We start from the raw sequence: 22160 nt of genomic DNA, 5'->3' as shown, positions 1-22160 counted from the left end.
TTGACAAAAGATTGCCTTACTAAGATTTTCTCACTTTGTAAGTGTGCATTAATTCCTCGTCAAAATGCTGAATTTTCTTTCATTCTGGATTTTTGCTTGATAGTTGGCAATCGTAGCTCAAGGCTTAATAGTCAGTTTCTTGTAGTGAGCACGCGATCTAAAAGTCACATCCTAATTAATCTTTTCTCTTTAGATTAAGGAATTATTATTCATCTTGTTCATTGTAATGATTACTCATGCTATTCCAACCAAACAATCAAATGGCTTATGGAAAATTAAAAAACTTGGCGAAAAAGCATTGGTAAGTACTATAAGTCATGAAACAGGGATTTTTAAATACCGCTCCAATTTTAAAAGCTCTCTGCAAGAACTGTTTGTTTACCTTGGTGCAAAATTACCCTTTTTTTGTTAAACACTAGCATACAATTTGATTTCTTGTATAAGTGTCCAGCAAATACCTAGTATAAAGTCGGCAGCATACATTCTAATTCCTTAAAAAAATGTCGAACGAATTACGACTGGTTGTGTGGAATTACCACCAAGATAAATTTCGTGCATTGTTTTTTCTAGATAGAACTAACTAAAGAAAAAGTCAAGTTTTCGCTACGTCACTGTAAAAAAATATTTCATCAATGCGACACTGATGCTGATTGTGAGTGTTCGAAACGTTTGACATGCTCCAAGATATTAAACAAAAAGAGATGTGTAAACAATTATCAACTGGATCCGATGTAAACTTTATCTCTTGTTGGCATGATGTGACGAATGTTTGTCAGATAACAAAACTGCTTGAATTAAAAGTATTCGTTCAGCAGCAAGAAAACCAATGGTAACGAAACAAGATGAATTTCTGAGTAAAATCTAAACCCAGTCTAGATACTTAAGGCAAATGAGAAGGGAGAAGAATTTATTTTGACAATATTTATTCTCAGACGCGTTAATCGCACTTTAAAATTGCAAAAATGACTTAAATAGCTATTTATTGATAGAGTTTTTATTATATTTATAATATTATTTATTGTTAGAGAATATATGAACATAATTCTTTATGTTTCACTTAAGTAGCACAGAACACAGCTAAATTTAAATTCATATTCAGTTACGGTTTGCAATGCACTGTATTGAAAACCTTAAAACCAAATACCTGTGCTTAATAAGTGCTAAAGAAGTTTCTTATTGGACTGAACGAACAGAGCAATGTCTTTGTCAAGAAAAAATAAATATTCTGGAAGTACAACCAACACTTGTTCTAAACGACAAAGTCTAAAATGGTCAAATATTCCTAATGTCATCATTAACATAGTTACCAATATCCTCCAACTTTAATGTCGCAAGTGTTGTCAGTCATTTTTTACACACATGCAATGGACTTTTCCGAATGGAACATATTACTAGAATGTATTTCTGTATGAATACAAGTTTATAAATAATACCGCGTAATCATGTGAGAAACTAAACATGGCGTTCATTGTCAAATGAACTTAAGAGGCAAAACACTCTCATAAAAAAGTGTGCAATGTGGATTAAGAAAATACACAGATAAAGTTAGATGTTTTCTTCATTTTTATTAAAAACTATTTGTTACACCATGGCAAGAAAGTTGGCCTGTCATTTTGTGCATCGTTGGCAAGAAGTAGAGAATCAGTTGCCGTTTTGAACAGAATACGATATTATTAAATGAAGTGGAACTAAAGAAACATTATAGAAGTGAATCTATAATTACATTCTACTGAGTGATATTGTAGGCAGCGTTTAATTGAAAACTAACAAATCAGACAATTGGAGGATGTAAATGAAGTTATTAGGACAGCTTATTTAATTTTGATCCTTACTTTTTTTAAACGCGTAACTTGCATGAGAGTGTTTTAGCATTTGACAAACACAATTATAATATAAAAAATCGACAAATTTAGTGATCAGACATGTCTGTGGCACACAATAACACATTCTTGTAATTCGGATGTAATACCTTTGATAAGAACCACGATAGTGGCTGTAAAAAGTTTATTTACTTCAAAATGTTTATCTAAGCAAAGCCCGTTGTTTATCCTACACTCACTTTCTCTATTTTATATTTACTTATTAATATTTCGGATGTATCAGAAATCATATTTAAACGAGCGGTCGTTTCCCTTCTTCTTCTTCTTCTTCTTCTTCTTCTTCTTCTTCTTCTTCTTCTTCTTCTTCTTCTTCTTCTTCTTCTTCTTCTTCTTCTTCTTCTTCTTCTTCTTCTTCTTCTTCTTCTTCTTCTTCTTCTTCTTCTTCTTCTTCTTCTTCTTCTTCTTCTTCTTCTTCTTCTTCTTCTTCTTCTTCTTCTTCTTCTTCTTCTTCTTCTTCTTCTTCTTCTTCTTCTTCTTCTTCTTCTTCTTCTTCTTCTTCTTCTTCTTCTTCTTCTTCTTCTTCTTCTTCTTCTTCTTCTTCTTCTTCTTCTTCTTCTTCTTCTTCTTCTTCTTCTTCTTCTTCTTCTTCTTCTTCTTCTTCTTCTTCTTCTTCTTCTTCTTCTTCTTCTTCTTCTTTTTCTTCTTCTTCTTTTTCTTTTTCTTCTTCTTCTTCTTCTTCTTCTTCTTCTTCTTCTTCTTCTTCTTCTTCTTCTTCTTCTTCTTCTTCTTCTTCTTCTTCTTTTTCTTTTTCTTCTTCTTCTTCTTTTTCTTCTTCTTCTTCTTGTGTTTAGTTGGGTTAGTATAATTATTTAACTGCCTAAATTACAGTTCTATCAATGTTTAAGATATTTTTTCCATTGTCTCTATGTTTTCACATAATAAAATGAAAATATCATCTCGTTTTCTCTACCCATGTGTAAATCTGAATCCAATCAATTTCCAGATTTAGCTACTTCAAACGTAGATTGAAGCCAGGTAGCCGCAACTAGCTCTATTTATTTTATTACTTAAAAGTTTGGTATATTACTAATTATTTTTATGTTGCGGTTGTGCCCCACTAACTAGCTAGTTCATTAGCTACCTCCGGCTAAAAAGTAAAAGAAGCCAAATTGTTTTGGTTAGCTACAACAAAATTCTTAATCAATACTTCTTACGCAATATGCAGTTAGTAGGTAGCGACAACTTTTATTACTGCCGTGAAAACTTAATTCGTGTATTTTTAGCTGAACGAGGTAACGACAGGTTAATAATGCCTGTTTCCTGTGTTTCTGTTTACCCGAAGTTACGATAAAGTTTTAAAAAAGGGTATTATAACTATATGGATGTACACGTTGTTTGCCTGGACTAATCACTTAGCCCGCAGTAATATTTATTTTTGAATTTCATCGAGAACGTTCTCTGAAAAATAAAAAAGGTTGACCAAATGTTTTTGCTATGACAAGGTAGCAACACGAGTTGTAAACTTTGTTTCTATTTCAGCTACAGTTATAGAAAGTTATTTTTAAAAAACGTATATCACACCGGAAACACCATAATATTATGCGCCTATCTTTTGAAAAATATATCACACCGGAAAGACCATAATGTTGTGGCCTCACTCAATTTATGACATATTTTACTAAAGCGCTCCACCTGAATGTGTGGCACACCTCAACGCACGCTCCACCTGAATGTGTGTGTGTTGGTGTGTTTACAGTTCTTTTTAATCGCTCTTCATGGCGTTCAATGCGGGTAACACAGCTACTTTTGGCTTAACACAACCTTTCGGCTCTGGGTCGCCGGCTAGTTTAAGTATTAATACCACAGAATTGTATTTTGGATTTGTTCTCTTTTGTTATTTTTTAACCAATGAATGTACTCATAACCTTTTTGTTTCTTTCACCTACGTCTATTTCTTTTTGTTATTGTTAAACTTGTTGGATCTAACTTCATGGTTAAATCTTGGATATCTTATACTTTATAACGACTTTAGTCATGTTGCAGGTATATATAATAAAACCTTTTGAAATATCGCTGCACCCACCACAAGCAATGATATTTAATAAATTGATATGTTAAAGTGTCTTCATTTTCTTCTGAATGCTAAGTGTAGTGCAGTATTGTTAAAGTATTAATTTTCACAGATTTCCTTTTGTACATTTGGCGAGACCTTAAATCTAATAAAATTTTAAAACCTTAAAGATTCACGATCAGTTGCAGTTTATCTGTAGGGCTACGTCGTCCCCTGAATATGTTTATAAAAAATTGTAAATACACTATGAATGCTTTAAAGATATACTAATAACACAAAAACAATTTTAAAAACTGCTTGAAGTAAATTATTTTGTTAGGGTTAAGGAGATTCTGAAGTCTGATAGGCTTGCATTTTTCACCGCTGTAAGCTACTCAAAATTACATAAAGCATTTTGCAAGTTCAAGATAATACCATGGAATAATACCTATTTGTTTCAAATGACGGAAGAGCATTGTAGAAGTTCTGTACAAAACAGGCTACTGGAACCTTTAATGGCATAGGAAACAAAATTACACACCAACAAGAAGTCAAAATATTTTAGCTTGCAAAGGCTTTTTATGACTTGTTATAAAGCATTAGTGCTTTTAATATGTTGTCTGCAATGGTGATCATGTCCTTAACGGCATCACAATGACCATTGTTTCAAGCATTTATACATGTAAAAGATGACCTTGATTAATAATTGGTTCACATCTTAGTCAAATAACTTGAGTCATCACTGACAATAGTCATTATTACATTGGCGCCTTATTCTTACAGTAATGCAATGAAAACCTTAACCTTTTCTTTCGTCAATTTAACCTACAATTGCACAACACAAAAAGTTTCACCTCTATCTTAGCACGTAAGCTTTTTTGTACGTAATGTGGGTGTTTGGACAAAGACCAAATGGCTAGATATGAAAACAATTAATATAAAATTGCATATGATTTTAAATTTTTCTTGCAAAAATTATGGAGGAGAAAATTACTGTTTTTGTCTAAAAGCTATAAATGATTCTTCTGTGACTTATCCGGCGTTTCGGACATCTTTCTAACTAACTTCTAGATAAGCTTACTCAATTCAAGTTCCTAAGTAACGGCTTTCAGTATATTATAATGTTTGACTACGCATAACTATGGCTGCGCAAGTTAGTCCTTAAGTTTTGTGACATTTCCCTACTTTAAACTAGGCTTTTGATAAAAAAAATATAACCAAAAAAATAATTTGTAGGACGTATTGCACCGTTGAGACGGTGTTAAATTTTTAAAGAGCTTTTAAAAGTGCTCACATGGAGGTGTAAGAGGGTTGCAAAACGTTGTATTTGTTTTATATGTAATTGTTACATTTATGATATTCACAAGATAGTTATCAAAGGATTGCAGAGATATAACCAACATACAGATCAGTTTTATCATATTGATCCAACTAAAATGACGTAATTTTTTATCCAACTGACACTGTCTACCTTACCATCTTTTAATGCAATTTTTTTTATTTTTTTATCCAATTGGAATGAAAAAAAAAATGTTTTGAATATTTAACAGTAGAATAGGATTCTTTTAAGACAATATGACCATGCTGAATCAAAAATTGTACAAACGTTTGGTTGGAATACTATTAAACTCAATTTATTTCAATGACGCAGACCTTAATCAAGGAAGTAGATAGAATAAGCTCATTTTTCATGTTGTGATAGCATAGAGTATCTAGGATTCTTTTAGATAATATGAACATCCCAAATTTTTCTTTATGTGGAAAAAAATATCCTGTGATAGAAAATCAAAATAGAGGGTCATTAAGAAGTTTTATCAATAGATAAGAGCGGATGCATTCAGCCATGTGAAAGATTCTTAATCCCTATGCTATTGGGCGTGTCCTTAGTATTTTTTCTCTTCGTCACTTTTATTTGTTATCATTCATCCTCATTGGGTAGAGTGGCTTTAAAACGGCTTAATCTTGTGGGAAATTCAATCCACTTTCATGAAAACGATCTTGAGTTTCCAGAAATTACTAAATTCGAAGATATAGCTTTTGCGAAATGGTAACCAAGACCACCAGCCCCGAATGAAATGAAAGATTTAAACAAAGGTTTAGAATCACGGTTGATAGTAAGGTGGACTACAGAGTGTCTTTGTTTCTTCAATACGTACTAAATTCTATGTGTAAATGATATAGTGCTGGAATGTTGTCACTTTTCCTAAACTTTTAGCGAGGCTTCTTTGACTTGTTCATTGCATGTTTGTATTAAGACTTACATACCTAATTTAAATTCAATACTCTAATACAAATAATTCAGGATGAATGGCCCACAGTCACTTTATGCCACCCTTCCCACCAATAGATGTTACTGATAAATTAAATTGAATTGCACGAGTTAGCAGCAATAAAAGTTTTGGTGAATGTACACTCATAAATAAAGAAATGCTTACACATTTTCTGGGTAAAAGATAAAGACAGGCCTTTTGTCTCTATAAGAAAAGTATTCAAATTTGACTGTTCTTTTTTACTTCAAAACAATCGTGAGGTTTGTGAAAACAATTTTGTTCTTGAAAGCAAAAGTGCGTTTAAATCAGTAAGCGTATTTGGCAAGTTTTGTCATTGGATTCTTATGGTTTGCTTCACAACAGCTTTTTTGTCACGGTTGAAAGCTTACTTGGCAATTTTTTGTCTTTTCTTTGTTGATGTTGTCTGTGCACATTTGATAAAGGAAAGTGATGTCCATTATTAAACATGTCCTTTAATAAAAACTGCATGTTATCTATTTAACTGAAAAGAAAACGACTCCAAAACATCACAAAATGCAAAACAGAAGTGAAACAATGCAACAAGAAAATTTAAATGCACCGAATAAAGTGAGTTAGCACTGCCCACAGGGACGACATGAAATGCAAAACAAGGAGTGATTACAACATCTCATTCAGATATTATCAATCGCAAATTAAGAAGAATATTAACCACAGTGTTCTATTAGATGTGAATAAACGTGGCGTAAATGCTGCATGGTGACATTAGAAAATACAGAATCGGAAGAAAGTAGTCATGTTATCATTTCATCATAGAATATAGTTAGAAATTTACCACTCGCTACACTATAATGTCAGCAGGATAAGAAGCGTAAACACTATCTGTATCATCCTACCTGCATCACATTTGCTGCATCATATTTCACAAATGTTGACCGGATGGCATTAGGGGGGAGAGGGGGGGGGGGATGAACAGAAGATGGCTTAAAACTGGTAATCAGATGAAAACTGCATAATTGGGAATTTTTAGGAGTGGCTGTTGCGTCCGTTTTTATTCTTACGTCAATGTGGATTTTTATTATGATTTTTTATCACAGGATATCCATTACCCACATAAATTTTATAGGTGTTATAATATTTATGCGGATCCTAGATATTATGTATGCAGCCTAGGAGATACTTAAATTGATAAGAAAATACGGATCACAAAATCTATGCGTTAATTTTATCTACATCCTTAATGTCTGTGTCACTTATTCACTGAATCGAGTAAAATTCCAAGACATAGATGACGTTGTCTCTATATGATTAATTAAAACTGTGCTGACTCCCTGAAGCGTATGATTACATAAATCCTTGTTGTTATTTTATGAAAGAATAATTCTGACTTAAAAACATTTATCGTCATTTCAGAAAATTCCTCTGCTTGATATCGCTAAAGTAATACTCTCCTTTCGGAAAAATCAAATATTCCGAAATATGCCAAACTAAACGTAAAATAAAAAATATCAATAAAACATGTGCTTGATTCAGATGTACCATATCTGGAGCATCATAAGATAGTCTAAAAATTATTTTCCCTTTTATTTGCACAATGATTGAATCAGTGAACATTAAATTCAATATATCATACTTTATCTTTTTTGCTGTCCTATAATTAACGCTGCCCTGTAAAAAAAAAACGTAAGAGAGAAAACCATATAAGTAGTCATAAATCTAAATTCTGAGTTTGATACCTGTTTTTTCAACATAGTCACCTAAGAAAAATGGATATAATAGCGATAATGCAAAATGGATATTATATCCATATGCACGGCTTCATGAAATGAATATAATATCAATTTCTAGCGAAAATGGATATAATAGCTGATATCAGCTTTGTTATGTTTTCATCAACTAATCAATCCGTTTATTGCAAAAAAGAAAGATGGTGTACTGAGCTGTGGAAGCCACAACTTTCTGATTTGAACGAATCCTATACTGCCCTTCCTTCGCAGCTGGCGACTTAAGGACCATAAAAAGAAGTATTGTGAAATTATCCACCAAGATCTAGTTTAGCTATAGCCAGTCTGCTTAAATTTAAAAGGTCAGAGAGAAGAAGAAAGTGAAAAAAGGAATGGCTGTCTGGGTTGCAAAAGTTGTGATGGTGGTATGTTGTTAGCTAGCTAGCCAGCTATAAGCTAATAACGGATATCACTGATAGGTGTTTGATAACTCTTCAGAGAAGAATACCAGACGATGCTTTATAGCACAATCTTATATAACTATATGTCGATTTTTGTGTTACTTATAGTCTAATTTCTAGCTAAACACAGACAGTTTTCTTTGTTTAGTTTCAGCAACTGACATCTCCTCGTGTGGCATGCAATAATATGCTAGCTAGATCTTGCTAAAATAAAAAATTTCTAGCAGATTTCTCTTACAAAAGCATCATAGAGCACACATATGTTAGAGGACCACTGAAAATGTAAACAAAGAAATCTGCCTAGGGGCAGGCAACAAAATAGGTTTGTGACGCTTAGCGGGTTTTTTCAGCAAAAGGTGTAGTGGTCAGGGTTGAGATAAATTTGCTAAAGATATTTATTTCATGGTGAAAATCTGTTTAAGCATGAGTCATGGTCATGGCTTTTTTTCTTTGTGTTTTTGCTGTGCAGTTAAACCACAAAGGCAGAAGGTATGGGATAAAGTTTCTTGGTTATTTGAACAATGGCAAATGTCATCCATGACAGGTTCATTTTCCAGTATCAAATTCCGCTCTCTGCAAGCTTGTTACAAGGGTTTGTTCTGTCGATCAGAAGTTCAATGTGTATATAGTTAATTTTTGGGTGGATTCTGGGGTTAGGAATAAAAGTATCCATTAAGGGAGTGGCTGGGTGTGTGGGGATGTTAATAGACGAAATCTCCTAGGCGTAACAAACCTCGTTTGTTATGGCCCCTTATGTTTTTTGTTTTGACCACCCTCAAAATATGTTTGGTTGGTATTATTTCTAATTACAAAAGTGAGTCTGTCATATTTTATTCTCTGTTTTTATTGTGAGCGCTAACTGTACTTAGCTAGGCTCCATTTCAAGTTCATTTTTTTTTCAGTTATTATTTCTGTGGTTTTTACTCTTTTTGCGCAAAACATATGTTTGTTTTGCAAAGTGGGAAAATAAAAAGGGTGTGTATGTCTGTATGTTTACAAAATTAAGTAATTGTTTTCACAATAGTCCGGGACATACAAAATATTTTAGTGCTGCTGTAAATATATTTACCAGGCTTATCAATAAGAAAATAACACCAGAAAAATACATCGTTCCCCAAGGTTACAATAATTTAAACTGGTCGAGCAATCTGAATAAATAGAATAAGATTATAAACGCATATTTTATCACAGTCTTTTTTTATTTATTTTGGTTCTTTTTTACTGAAAATAATAAGAAAGAGAACATTGATTTCCATGTGAGATAAATTCATATTGCTCAGCCAGAATTTTTTTTGGGGGGGGGAATTAATGGCAAAACTAGTGTTTCATTTCTCAGAATTGAGTGAGCCTTTGCTCTCCCCTTATTGATAGCCCTGATTTACGCAGTTTGGTTCCAGGTAAGCTTTCCAAAATTTTTGTAATTTTAAGGTTGAATCTTATTTTATTTTAAAATTTTATTTGACAGACTGTTTCAATTTTTTTCAATTTGAAAATTGCTTTGGACTTTTTAATAGTGCAATAAACTCAAGCCAAAGAAATTTACAGGAGCTGTATTAGAATTAGGTGCTGTAGGAAAATTATGTTTTAGTGACACACCAAATTCAATTGTAAATATTTTAATATGAAGATTGTATATATAAATATATTCTTTGTAACAATGCTATTTGTTGTTTACTATTTGTTGTGGTATGTTATGTCAAAAGTTAATCTTTCCTAAAATTTCTTGTTTTCAAATGTATTAAACTTAAAGTTCCTAAAGTGCTCTTATCCCAATTAATATATTAAAAGTCTTAAGACTGAATTACTATATTGCCTGCACCTCGTTTTACGTTTTGTGGTTGTTTTGTAAACACTAAAAACAAGACCATTTTCATCTTATACGAGGGAGCGTTTAAGTTTATTTGTTTCTGCAATAAGCATAACGTAAGCATTATTCTAAGTCTGCTTGTATTGTTTGGATAAGCATAGCCCAGCTTGATTTCGAATTTTTGCTTGCTCATGTAATGCGCTCTTTTACTTGTGGCGCGATGTTTTTATTTCATGAGTCACTTAAAAAAGGAATAAGAATTATACCGCAGTGGGGCTGAACCTTGAAAGTTATGCCGGAGTTCAGGATTAATATTAGGGCAGGGTTATCTTGGTCGTTCCGGGTCGTGTTTTTAGGAATGTTTAATGCACGCTTCCTACTTTTCTTTTCAAATTTTTCACCACATTGTCGGCAGTGACCACAAGCAGATGCATTCAAGGTAGAACAATTGGGGCAAATCTAAAAATTAAAATGCATGTTTATATGAGAAATAGGGCAAGTCAACAAAAATTTCTTGTTCTCCTTGTGAAATCATATTAAGTAACCTACCTTGCTTCCAAATGGCTTTTTGGGATCTGTTTTGCCATCACTAACTGCATATTTTGCAGACGAAGCTGACTTTGCTGACGCAATTGACTTTATTGACGAAGCTGATGTCGCTGACGAAGCTGATGTCGCTGACGAAGCTGATGTCGTTGACGTAGGTTCTGTCGCTAACATAGCTGATATTGTTGACGTTGTCATTGACAATACTGACGTTAAAGATGTTGACATTTTTTTCTATAAAACAAAACACTAATGAGAAAACAAATCAAGTATGGCTTCAGAAAAACTAGCAGCTCACACAAGAAAATTAAGAATGAACTAAAAGAAAGTAAAAATACTATCATACAACGCTTAAAAAACATTTCTGCCCAAAAATCCCTACCTCTGCTAAAAAGATGGTACAGATTCACAGCAATCAAGTTTCTTCACGTGGAATCAAAAAGAGAGAGTGGAACTGTTTTCTTCATAGAGCTCATTCAAAACAATACCTTAAAGTTGATTGGCTATCTAGCGTTTCTCAGGCGCGGGGTGGGGGAACTACCTGGGACCAAAGTTTCGCTGTTGGCTCCTCTGCTGGGGGATGGAGTTTGTTTCACAGATTCAAACTTCACACATAAGGAAAAGTTATAAAATTTCCGGTGAACTTAAATTTCACTGATAGAAAATAAATTCTCCGAAAATGGAATGCCCAGTACTCGTACGGTTAAGATGGTTCGGCAAGATCCCGCGTACGTCAAATCATAAATCCAATTCTTCGATGGTATCCACGTTTTGATTGAATTTTTTGATAGAGACACAAATACCCCGAAAATGGAAGGTCGAGTTGAACTCGTACACGTACGTCAAATCAAAAATCCAATTCTTCGCTAGTATCCACGTTTTGATTGAATTTTTTGATAGAGACACAAATACCCCGAAAATGGAAGGTCGAGTTGAACTCGTACACGTACGTCAAATCAGAAATTCCATTCTTCGCTAGTATCCACGTCTTGTTAGAATATTTGGATTCAGACACAAATACTCCGAAAATGGGAGGACAAGTTGAACTCGTACACGTACGTCAAATCATAAATCCAATTCTTCGCTAGTATCCACGTCTTGTTTGAATTTTTTGATAGAGACACAAATACCCCGAAAATGGAAGGTCGAGTTGAACTCGTACACGTACGTAAAATCAGAAATTCAATTCTTCGCTAGTATCCACGTCTTGTTTGAATTTTTTGATGGAGACACAAATACCCCAAAAATGGAAGGTTGAGTTGAACTTGTACACGGACGTCAAATCAGAAATTCAATTCTTCGCCTGCATCCACGTCTTGTTTGAATTTTTTGATAGAGACACAAATACCCCGAAAATGGAAGGTCGAGTTGAACTCGTACACGTACGTCAAATCAGAAATTCAATTCTTCGCTTGTATCCACGTCGTGGGTTAATTTTTGGATTCAGACACAAATACTCCGAAAATGGAAGGTCGAGTTGAACTCGTACACGTACGTCAAATTATAAATCCAATTCTTCGATGGTATCCACGTCTTGTTTGAATTTTTTGATAGAGACACAAATACCCCGAAAATGGAAGGTCGAGTTGAACTCGTACACGTACGTCAAATCAGAAATTCAATTCTTCGCTAGTATCCACGTCTTGTTAGAATATTTGGATTTAGACACAAATACTCCGAAAATGGTAGGTCGAGTTGAACTCGTACACGTACGTCAAATTATAAATCCAATTCTTCGATGGTATTCACGTCTTATTTGAATTTTTTGATAGAGACACAAATACCCCGAAAATGGAAGGTCGAGTTGAACTCGTACACGTACGTCAAATCAGAAATTCAATTCTTCGCTAGTATCCACGTCTTGTTTGAATATTTGGATTCAGACACAAATACTCCGAAAATGGGAGGACGAGTTGAACTCGTACACGTACGTCAAATCAGAAATTCAATTCTTCGCTAATATCCACGTCTTGTTAGAATATTTGGATTCAGACACAAATACTCCGAAAATGGAAGGACGAGTTGAACTCGTACACGTACGTCAAATCATAAATCCAATTCTTCGCTAGTATCCACGTCTTGTTTGAATTTTTTGATAGAGACACAAATACCCCGAAAATGGAAGGTCGAGTTGAACTCGTACACGTACGTCAAATCAGAAATTCAATTCTTCGCTAGTATCCACGTCTTGTTTGAATTTTTTGATGGAGACACAAATACCCCGAAAATGGAGGTCGAGTTGAACTCGTACACGTACGTCAAATCATAAATTCAATTCTTCGCTAGTATCCACGTCTTGTTTGAATTTTTTGATGGAGACACAAATACCCCGAAAATGGAGGTCGAGTTGAACTTTTACACGTACGTCAAATCATAAATCCAATTCTTCGCTAGTATCCACGTCTTGTTTTTTTGATACCCATGTTGAAAATATTGCCGAAGTTCTATTACCTTTAGTGCCTTGAGTTCCTTATTTCGAGATTTTTTTGAGTGTGGGGAACGAATAACTTACTTCTTTAAATCAAGAGTTCACTATATCGGGAGTTCGTTACAAAGAACGGTATATAACAGTTTCTTCAGGGTAAAATTCAAGGGGAATGGACCTACATCGAAACTTCCACTATATCGGCGGTTGATTACATCGACAGTCCTCTGTATATTTTATAGTATTTTGTAGTATAGAAGACAAATACAGTAAAAAATAATGATTTGAGGAAACTGTGATATTAGAATAACCGCATTGTATAGCTCAGGTGCTATTCGTGTGGAGAAAGACAAAGACAATAAAAAATAATTATTTGAGGGTACTGTGAAATTAGAAAGAAGTTATACTTCGATTTCGTGAATGTTTGAATAATATACTGTTTACATATTTTACTCTTTTTGTTAAAAATACAATTATATATAAACACAGAAAGATACTAAAATCTCCTTGGAGTTAAAAACTCATGCGAAATTAAGAAGTCATGTTTTACGTAGCAAAAGAACCCCATGGTAGAATTCGAAGAATGCAAATATTTAATCGATATCTTGATTAAACTGATGGGATAATAGAGTAAAATAATTAGGAAATTGCTGAAAGGTGTAAAAACGGCAATCCAAAAACAAATAAGTTATTTATTTACAACTAATTACTCGTATTCGTTTTCTGAAATCGAATCATCACTATCATCATCATCACTATCAAGGTCATTGTCGGAATCATCTTCATCAGTCAATTCTTCTACACTATAGGTACTGTCGGTATTCGTCTTCATTATGTCCAAAAAATGTTGGTAACCATTCAATAATTGTTTTTTTGCAAATCGTACACCTTTTTTTATGAAGAGAATTTTCGATTGGGATATCACCTAAAACGTAAAATTTCACGACTTACTAATTTACACAAAAAAGAGAGTGTAATCTCTTAAATTAAATGTTTGATCAGTTATGCTGTGCAGGTAAATGACTAACATTTGGAGTCTGTTGAATCACTTTCGTAGATTCTTCAAGTTTAACAATCACGTTTTTGTAATACGACAGATAGTTTGTCATTTCTCTTTGCAAAATTTCGATTTCTTCTTCGCATCGTTTTATCAGTTCAAAAAGAATGACAACAGAACGTTTAAAGTTCATCGATAATCCTGAAACATAAAAAAAAAAATAATATGAGGCAATAAACATAATAAAAAATGCACACACCATACATTCAATGATTTAATGTGTCACAGAGAGTACAAAGGCAAACACAAAGTAACATTTTATTTGCAGTACCTTCATGACCTTCCTCTTCTAGCCACGGAAAGTCAAAGTTGTCTCTTCCAACATCTACATTAATTGTAGCCACACCCACTTCATCAGCAACTTGATTATATTTCCTGATAAATTTGCTAAGTTTTTTTTTCTCTTCAGACGTTTTAAGTCGAATTCTTTTTCTCATTTTACAGGAGTCTATGAAAGTAAAGTTCCACACGTATTATAAAACTTTATTGTTCCAAAATTTTTGACCACAAATATAAAACTCGGAGTTTAATAGATATTTATCATCCATACATATAAAGAAGAAAATAAGAACCTGCTAACTTTGACATCTGCATGTTACTTTGGGCTATGCCAGAATATGCTTTTTCGGTTTCATCTTGGAAGATCTGCAGAAACTTCCTTTTTATAGGAACAACATCGTCCAAGGTAGGTTCAGATGATACTTTAGATCTGAGAAACGTTGCTCTTTCGAAATTTTGTTGATTTGTGTTTCGCAGATAAGGTGTGCCAATTAACAATTCTGTTAGTTCCTTAGATAAAATATCACTTGTCCCTAGATAACAAGATAACACGACCAACTCTTCCATTTCAGTGAAGATTTTCCTGTTGTCATTCTGGGATTCTGCAAAATTTGAACATATAGTAAATTGATAAAAACACTATGAATTGAAAAGAGAGACAATCAATAAAATCTTTATGTATAGCCTAGTATAAAAACACATTAACACGTGAAAAAGTAATTTTGAAAGCAATAAAAATATCAATATAACCTTTAGCCCAAAAAATAAGTTCTTCTTTCCATTTTAATATATTCTGTTCCTGAAACGCACACCCCTTTCCCATCATTTTATCTTCCAGCTGTGTTTTCGATAAAGCCAACAACTTTTTTGTCTAACACAATAAAGAAAACTGGATTAATTTAATAGCCATTAATAACTGTTCAATTATTTTTCCATCTTTATTTGCCTTATTTACCAGTTTTTACATGCTGGATGTTGTGCTAGCATTTATTCTTTATAACATTATTATATAAGGGTAATGACAACAGTATAACATTGCAAGGGCCTTTAAATCCTACCTTAAAGAATTTCTTTTTTAATGTGGATGATAATTTGATGACTTTCTGACGATTCCAAGACAATACCATGCAGGTAATTGTATCATTTCGAACTATGGTGAGAGACTCTCGAAGGTAGGGCAAGCATTACAATGAATGAAACAAGAAATCTTCCTGGTCATTACCATATTCATAATAGTAAATGTTTCCAGTTAATTGTTTTTATTCTAGATTAACATACCTTCACGCAACTGATGCTTTGTTGAATTTCCTAAACGAGACAAATAACTGTTGACCTGCTCCACCTCCTCACCAGTTGTCAAACCTGTGCCACTCTTCATACGACCGTCCCAGAGTATCTATTAATTGATAATAAAAATGTTATTACACAACAATAAATATGTGTTATTTTTATTGTACTAGGATAAATTTAAGAACATAAAACAAAAAATAAAATAAAAAACATATCTCGTTGTGATACAAATTTTTCATAAACATAACCTGAGAAATTTAAATGTACCTGACATGATGATGAATGTGCCTTTGCATGCATAACTGATAATGCTGGAGTCATAGATCGGCTGAGGTTCACATCAACATCTGCTAACCATGGATAATATTTGCAAGCAACATCACACCAAAAATACTTTACTTTATTTAAAGTCATAAAGGAAGATTGTAGGTGATATGAGTATGCAAATATTTCTCCCTGAGTCATATTCAGTCCCTTTTGAGCAACACAGTGTCTGCATGCACAATAACTCAGTCCAGTAACATCTAATTTGTTATTATGCTTTGCAGTGTTCTTAGCAGCCCTCCAGACAGTGTTACCACAGTCATTCTTAGTCTAAATTTTAAATTTAGTGTTTTAATTAAAAAAAAATCTTGAAAAATTTCCACAAATTTCAAAACTACATTAAAGAGTTCCAAGAAAATGAAAAAAAGGAAAAAATGTTTTCATTTAAGCACACACCTTTACATAACCGGACTTCTTTGAATATACATTGTCTACAGTTCTTTCCACACATTCCGAATCACAAATAAATAAATCTTGATAGAACGATGGCCCAGAGTTGAAATATGGTACGCAAATCTAAACTACTCCAACACACTTCTTGAGGTAAATGAATTCAAATTGATAAAAATTTACTTGGAAAAATGAATATAACAATACCAACCTTTTATTACCAGCAGATTTGTAGCGATACAATTTGTTGTTTCCATCTACATGACAAGAATGTTGATCATTATGACACGAAGGACATTCCATCCAATTTTTCTGCTGCAGCATGTCCATCTTATGCATGCAAAATTTGTATTCTCTCCAAGATGTACAGAATGCAGTGTTGTTTATGCTTGAGGACTGAAATTTAAAATTAAATCAAAAGTTTTTTGCATACAATTTATATGTTTCATTTTAAGACTCTTAAACTCACCCGACCATTATCTGTAGATAACATTTTGAGTGTTGATAATAAACTATGCTCTGATGAACCTGGCATCCTTTGTTGAAGTTTGGTTAAAAATTCCAACAAAGCAATATCAATGATTGTGTTAATGCGTTTTACAGTCATTGGCCAATAATTGCTTTCAACAATGTTTTCTATTGTCAATGGATCGAAGGTAGCTGAGCATTGGACACAAATGCAGGAAAAACCAAACAAATCGTAACGTCCTAAGGTAAAATCAAATCAAGAATTACGGGTTGTTTATCAAATCATCTAAACATTGATATTGACACTAATTAATATACATGTACTTTAACATTGTTTCTGCAAAAAATGTGTTTATCAAATAAATGCAATGTTAACAAAATATTAGAAAACAATTGTTACCTTTAAATGAAATAACAGATATAATACGACTGTTGTCAGTTCTTTTATGGAAAATAGAAGAACCACACTGTGGACAACTCTTTACTGCCAGTGGTACATGCTTTTCTGAATATCAAAACATTAATTTTGTACAGTCATAGCAAGTATAGATATTAGCATGCACAGAAGTGGTGCTTTATTCCAACAATGATGCACATAATATCTATATATACACTTTACCAAATTCGATTAAATTTCCATTGAAATCAATTGACTGTATTGGTTTTAACTCAACCATTTCTCCATTAACATAACCAATGCGATCATGAAATGGTTGATGTGAATGTAGCATCTCATCACAGACAATACAAAGGTGTTTGTACTGCTTACAATCCATACAGATCACAGAACACTCAGCTTCATGACAGTTAGTGCATGAACTATGCCCTGGATTTTGTGATAGCATAAATGCTTTGTGCAACTGCTCACGTTCTGCTATGAAAGATGTTTGAAATCTACTTGCTCTTTCAGCCCAGGTTATAGGAGCTTTCCGGTTAGTTGAAATTTCGCCCAAAAATTTCTCTGATAATTGCAGTTGTCTGTTTAAAGCTAAAGTAAAACATATATAAACTAAAACTCGAAATGACACCAAAGCTTCAATGAATTCACATTTATATATGAATACACCCCAACCTTCTTCGCTGTTTTCCATAACATATTCAGGCATACTGGGTGTTTCGCAGACATCCATTTGTAATTGTGGAGCTAAAGTTTATTGTAAATTTCAGGTTAAACATATTGCAGAAATAAATACATCTTTCAATACTTCTCACAAATTTCAACTTACCAGTCAATTCAATTTTTTTATCCCTTTCATTTACTAACTTCACTGGTCTCTTAGATTTGTAAGTTCCACTCCTTGACATCACAAAGGGAACTATCTTTTTCTTTAATGACACACTTTTCTTCTTCTTTTCATTTAGAAGTGCGACCATACTTGATGTTAATAAGGATTGTTTACTTAAATAAAATGACATAAATCTAAAAAGGCTATTATAACCGGACTATACTCGTACTCCGATAAAGTTGTAGGCACAATGTTCAATAGAAGATATATTAATTCAATCAAAAATAATATATTTCATAACATTTACATGCTAATTTATGTTCTTACCCTAATTTTGAACTTGCAAAGCATGGTGTACTATTACTACTAATAAAAGAATCAGAACTGGCAGAATTTGACGTTGAAGACGTGCGGCTATCCATTGATCTTTCTAATTTTGCTTGGTAGATTGCTTTGAGAATATTGGGATCTTTAAAAACCCTGCCTTCCTCTTCTTGCATTTTTAACAATAAGTGACGACTAGGTACAGACAAATAGTCACTCAGCTTCTGACCACCAGCTTTTTTCTTTGGTCCCATCTCGATTTTAGTTTTTACCTACTATAAAGAAAGTTTAGTCAGAAAGATAATTTACCACGTTTTTCTAATACGGATCAAGACGCAAAAGCCCTGCAAGAAAGAAAAGCAAGGGACTATCACAAAATACATTTTTTAACTGTACTAGGCTACTAGCAAAATTATGTGATTAAGCTGAGGCAGTCTATAAGATTTTTCTTTTCTTTATTTTTTTTTTGTTCTAATGGCCACAGTGGAACAATCCCCTAATTATAGGTTTTTGTTGTTATTATTATTTTTCCTAAACCATTTATATAATAACAGATAAACCTCTGATAGTTTTTACTTCTTGTTGGGTTTAAAGAAGGTTGCTTATAATTTCGTGATCTGACAAAAGACAACAATTTAAAAAATATTTTCAGTGTAATTAGTGAAGTGGTGTGGTGCTAGTTTTTACATGCCATATCATTAGCTATCCTGCATCGATAGATGAGTTGTGAGTGTTTATGTGCGTGCATCCTCACAGGCAATAGAAGAACAAGAAAGAACACAAGGAAAATTGAGTACTCCCTGTATCAGCCCTGAATATCACCGACTGTGATATTTTTTAGCTAGCTAAGCCAAGAAGAAGAGGGCTTATTTATATTATTTTTAGACCCTTACTAGCTATGTTCCTGCCTTGTTATCCAATGAAGTCACCGTAAATGTATCCCATAGCTAGTTAGCTATAGGTAGCTAATATTGCTGTTTAAAAAAAGTACAAAAGAAAAAAAATGGGCAGATATGGGATGGAGTTGTCTTTACAATAATTGCCACACCAACACCTACTAAGAGTCAGGACATCTAGTTGCTTCTTATGCAGAAACTTCTAACCAACAAAAAATACATAAATCAACACTACATTATCACAAAACACACTTGAATTGAACTTATTTTAATCTAGAAGCAAACGCAAAAAAGAGAACCGTCTTCGTTGGCCAGGTTTGTTTCGCAGTTCCGAAACTCTCTTCAAACAGCCTCGTATCCATAACTAAAACCTCAATGTGCTATTATTGGGACGCTGCCAGTTCTCGTCGTTTCAAATTCAATATTATATCCATTTTCTCTAGAAATGGATATTATATCCATTCTAATATCTCCGTACATATGGATATAACATCCATTTTGCATTATCGCTATTATATCCATTTTTGTTAGGTGAGTATGTTTGTTTTTTCTACGGAAGCTTATTAGGACCATGTCTACACATTTTATTGATCAATGTTGTATCTCGATATCGAAGTTCCATCTCGACATCAAAGTGCACCTTTCGATTTTGTTTATCAAACCTTCCATTTTAAGATCGAAGCTTCCATCTGAAGATCGAAGTTCCTTCGATCTCGAGATATCCTGCGATAAAAGTTCAAAATAGAATACTTTAGATGGGTGAGTACTTTTCAACACCAAACTCGACTTTAGACTAAAAGCGGACGTAATCAGCCGTTCTGAAGTTTTTAATCACGCATTTGTTCTCTTATTAATCAGTCTCGTCATTATGATATTGGGCGTGGTCCTGTGATAATTTCTCTTTGTCATTATTTTTTTGTCAGTCATTAAATTAGACTATCTACCATCCGTAATAGTATCCAGTTAGTGCTTCTACGGATAATGATCACGAGCAGTATTTGTCATAGTAGCTGAATTAAAGACAAATTAAGGACAAATGATTTAGCATTTTGTGATTTCCTATGTAGGCAGCGTTTTCTTACATCTTAATCTGTTCAATTACCTTTTAAGCCATCATCTTCAAGAGCGCTAAGCCAATGTGAATGCCTAACAATCCGTGTTGCACACTTGCAAAATCCAGACGGTTAACAATTCATTGTAACATCTCTGTAGAAATAGTTTATCAGTTTTTTTGATCTATAACTTTGCTGTGGGTATTGTTAACTTACTCCTTGTCCAGCATGTTATACATTCATTGCTGTAATGGTTCCCCTTCATTTTAAGATGTTTGGAAATTATATTGTCAAATGGCCACAAAAATCATTTTTTGTTATTTGAAAATATGTTCAGACAGGAAAGATTTTCATTCACATCTTTATGTTATGATCACGAACAATGTTATATATAACAATGTTAACAATGTTGATTTTTTTCTCACGCTGCAAGCGTCTATGCATCTTAATTGTTCGAAACACTATTGAAAACTTTTTCTCATTTATAGTTGCATTACATTTCCGCAAATACGAAATAAGATTGAAAATAAAGTTGTCGGAGTAAAATACATAGCGCAATGTTTTTTAAAATAAAGCTTTGTGTGCAAGTTTTAACTAATAATAAGGAAAATCTAATTGTTTTATGTTTTGTTCGCTCTATTATTGTATACATTGGAAGAATTGTTGCCTTGAAGACCCGAAAAGCATTTCAACCGACAAATATTTTAGTTCTCGAGTCAAAAAGTGCCACAAGATTTGACAAGAAAATTTGATGCCATGGACAGGGAAAATTTAAAACTATTCTGCCCATTATTAAAAAGTCCAGAAAACTATAGCATAACTTTTAAATGTCTCGCTTTTGACAGTAAAATTAGGAGAACAGTACCAATAGTATGTAATATCCTTACTCAAGAATAGATTTTGGCATATGTATGCACAAATGAGCCACAACCGGTTCACGCAAAGCCAGGTCAATTCGTTTCTTAACGTATTGATAAAATCAAATTTTTAAAATTTCCATGTAGCTTAAATTTTTTGCTAGCCCTATTTTTATTACGTCTACAGGGACGATAATGTTTAGGTCAGTTTGTAAATTATTTTTAGTTAAGCACATTCCGTAGTTTTATTCCTCGGGATAAAATTGCGGAATATGGCATTTCATTTATTGTACCGATTCATTATTGCCTGTGCCCCTCATTCTACGAGTAGCCTTGTAGATTGAATTGCAAACAAATCTTTAATAAAAGAAGCAAGAAAACAGTTCATATATGTATTTTATTTACCAATACAGTATTTGGAAAAGTTTAGCATTTTTATTTCATAAGAACTAACGGAGAAAAACGAAATTATTCTTACAAACAAATGTCTAGACATTTAGACATCATTAATAAGAATAAATGTAAGCCTCATTATGCAATTAATTAACAACGAAACTAAGAAGTCAGGATGTCAAAAAATCTTCACAATGTAATACCATCAATCCAAATTTTTTCAATTTAATGGAAGTATGTCATTTCCATGTAGTTTACGAATATAACAACTCTTCCATGTTTAAAGTGCACCAATGCCTACGACATTCCAGAAATTCTTTTTGGAAAGATATGTCACAGCAAAAATGCTTACTTGAAGTGTAGAAAAATCGGCAGGAAATTAGTATGACGTATTAAAAAGTTTATAATTAAAAAAATGTGACTGGTTAGGCAACTGTTAATAGTCATAAAGGGCTACCTGTACCTATTTTCTATGGTTAACAAATTTCTTGAGATTTAAAGAATTCCACAAGAACTAAAATA

The 22160-nt window shown here is 33.1% G+C and overlaps 1 protein-coding gene across 2 annotated transcripts; it reads right to left on the bottom strand.

Moving 5' to 3' along the window:
* Positions 1–13462: 13462 nt before the first annotated feature.
* LOC130644823 (uncharacterized) lies at positions 13463–19843 on the bottom strand. 2 transcript variants are annotated; one of them, XM_057450582.1, is made up of 16 exons: positions 18444–19838; positions 18117–18289; positions 17963–18034; positions 17510–17878; positions 17291–17395; positions 16892–17130; positions 16634–16818; positions 16429–16528; positions 15976–16302; positions 15697–15814; positions 15477–15568; positions 15169–15289; positions 14712–15020; positions 14411–14587; positions 14111–14280; positions 13463–14007 (listed from the first exon to the last, which is right to left on the bottom strand). In XM_057450582.1, the coding sequence occupies exons 1-16, from the start codon at positions 18692–18694 to the stop codon at positions 13789–13791; spliced, it is 3027 nt and encodes a 1008-aa protein (XP_057306565.1). In that variant the 5' UTR covers positions 18695–19838; the 3' UTR covers positions 13463–13788. The 2 variants fall into 2 exon arrangements, with proteins under 2 accessions (XP_057306565.1, XP_057306563.1); XM_057450580.1 differs by having other exon boundaries at positions 17510–18034; positions 18444–19843.
* Between the last annotated feature and the right edge of the window lie 2317 nt (positions 19844–22160).

Source organism: Hydractinia symbiolongicarpus, chromosome 5 (genome assembly GCF_029227915.1).
Source record: "Hydractinia symbiolongicarpus strain clone_291-10 chromosome 5, HSymV2.1, whole genome shotgun sequence".
Classification (NCBI taxonomy): Eukaryota; Metazoa; Cnidaria; class Hydrozoa; order Anthoathecata; family Hydractiniidae; genus Hydractinia; species Hydractinia symbiolongicarpus.
This window is presented reverse-complemented; position numbering and strand designations above follow the sequence as displayed.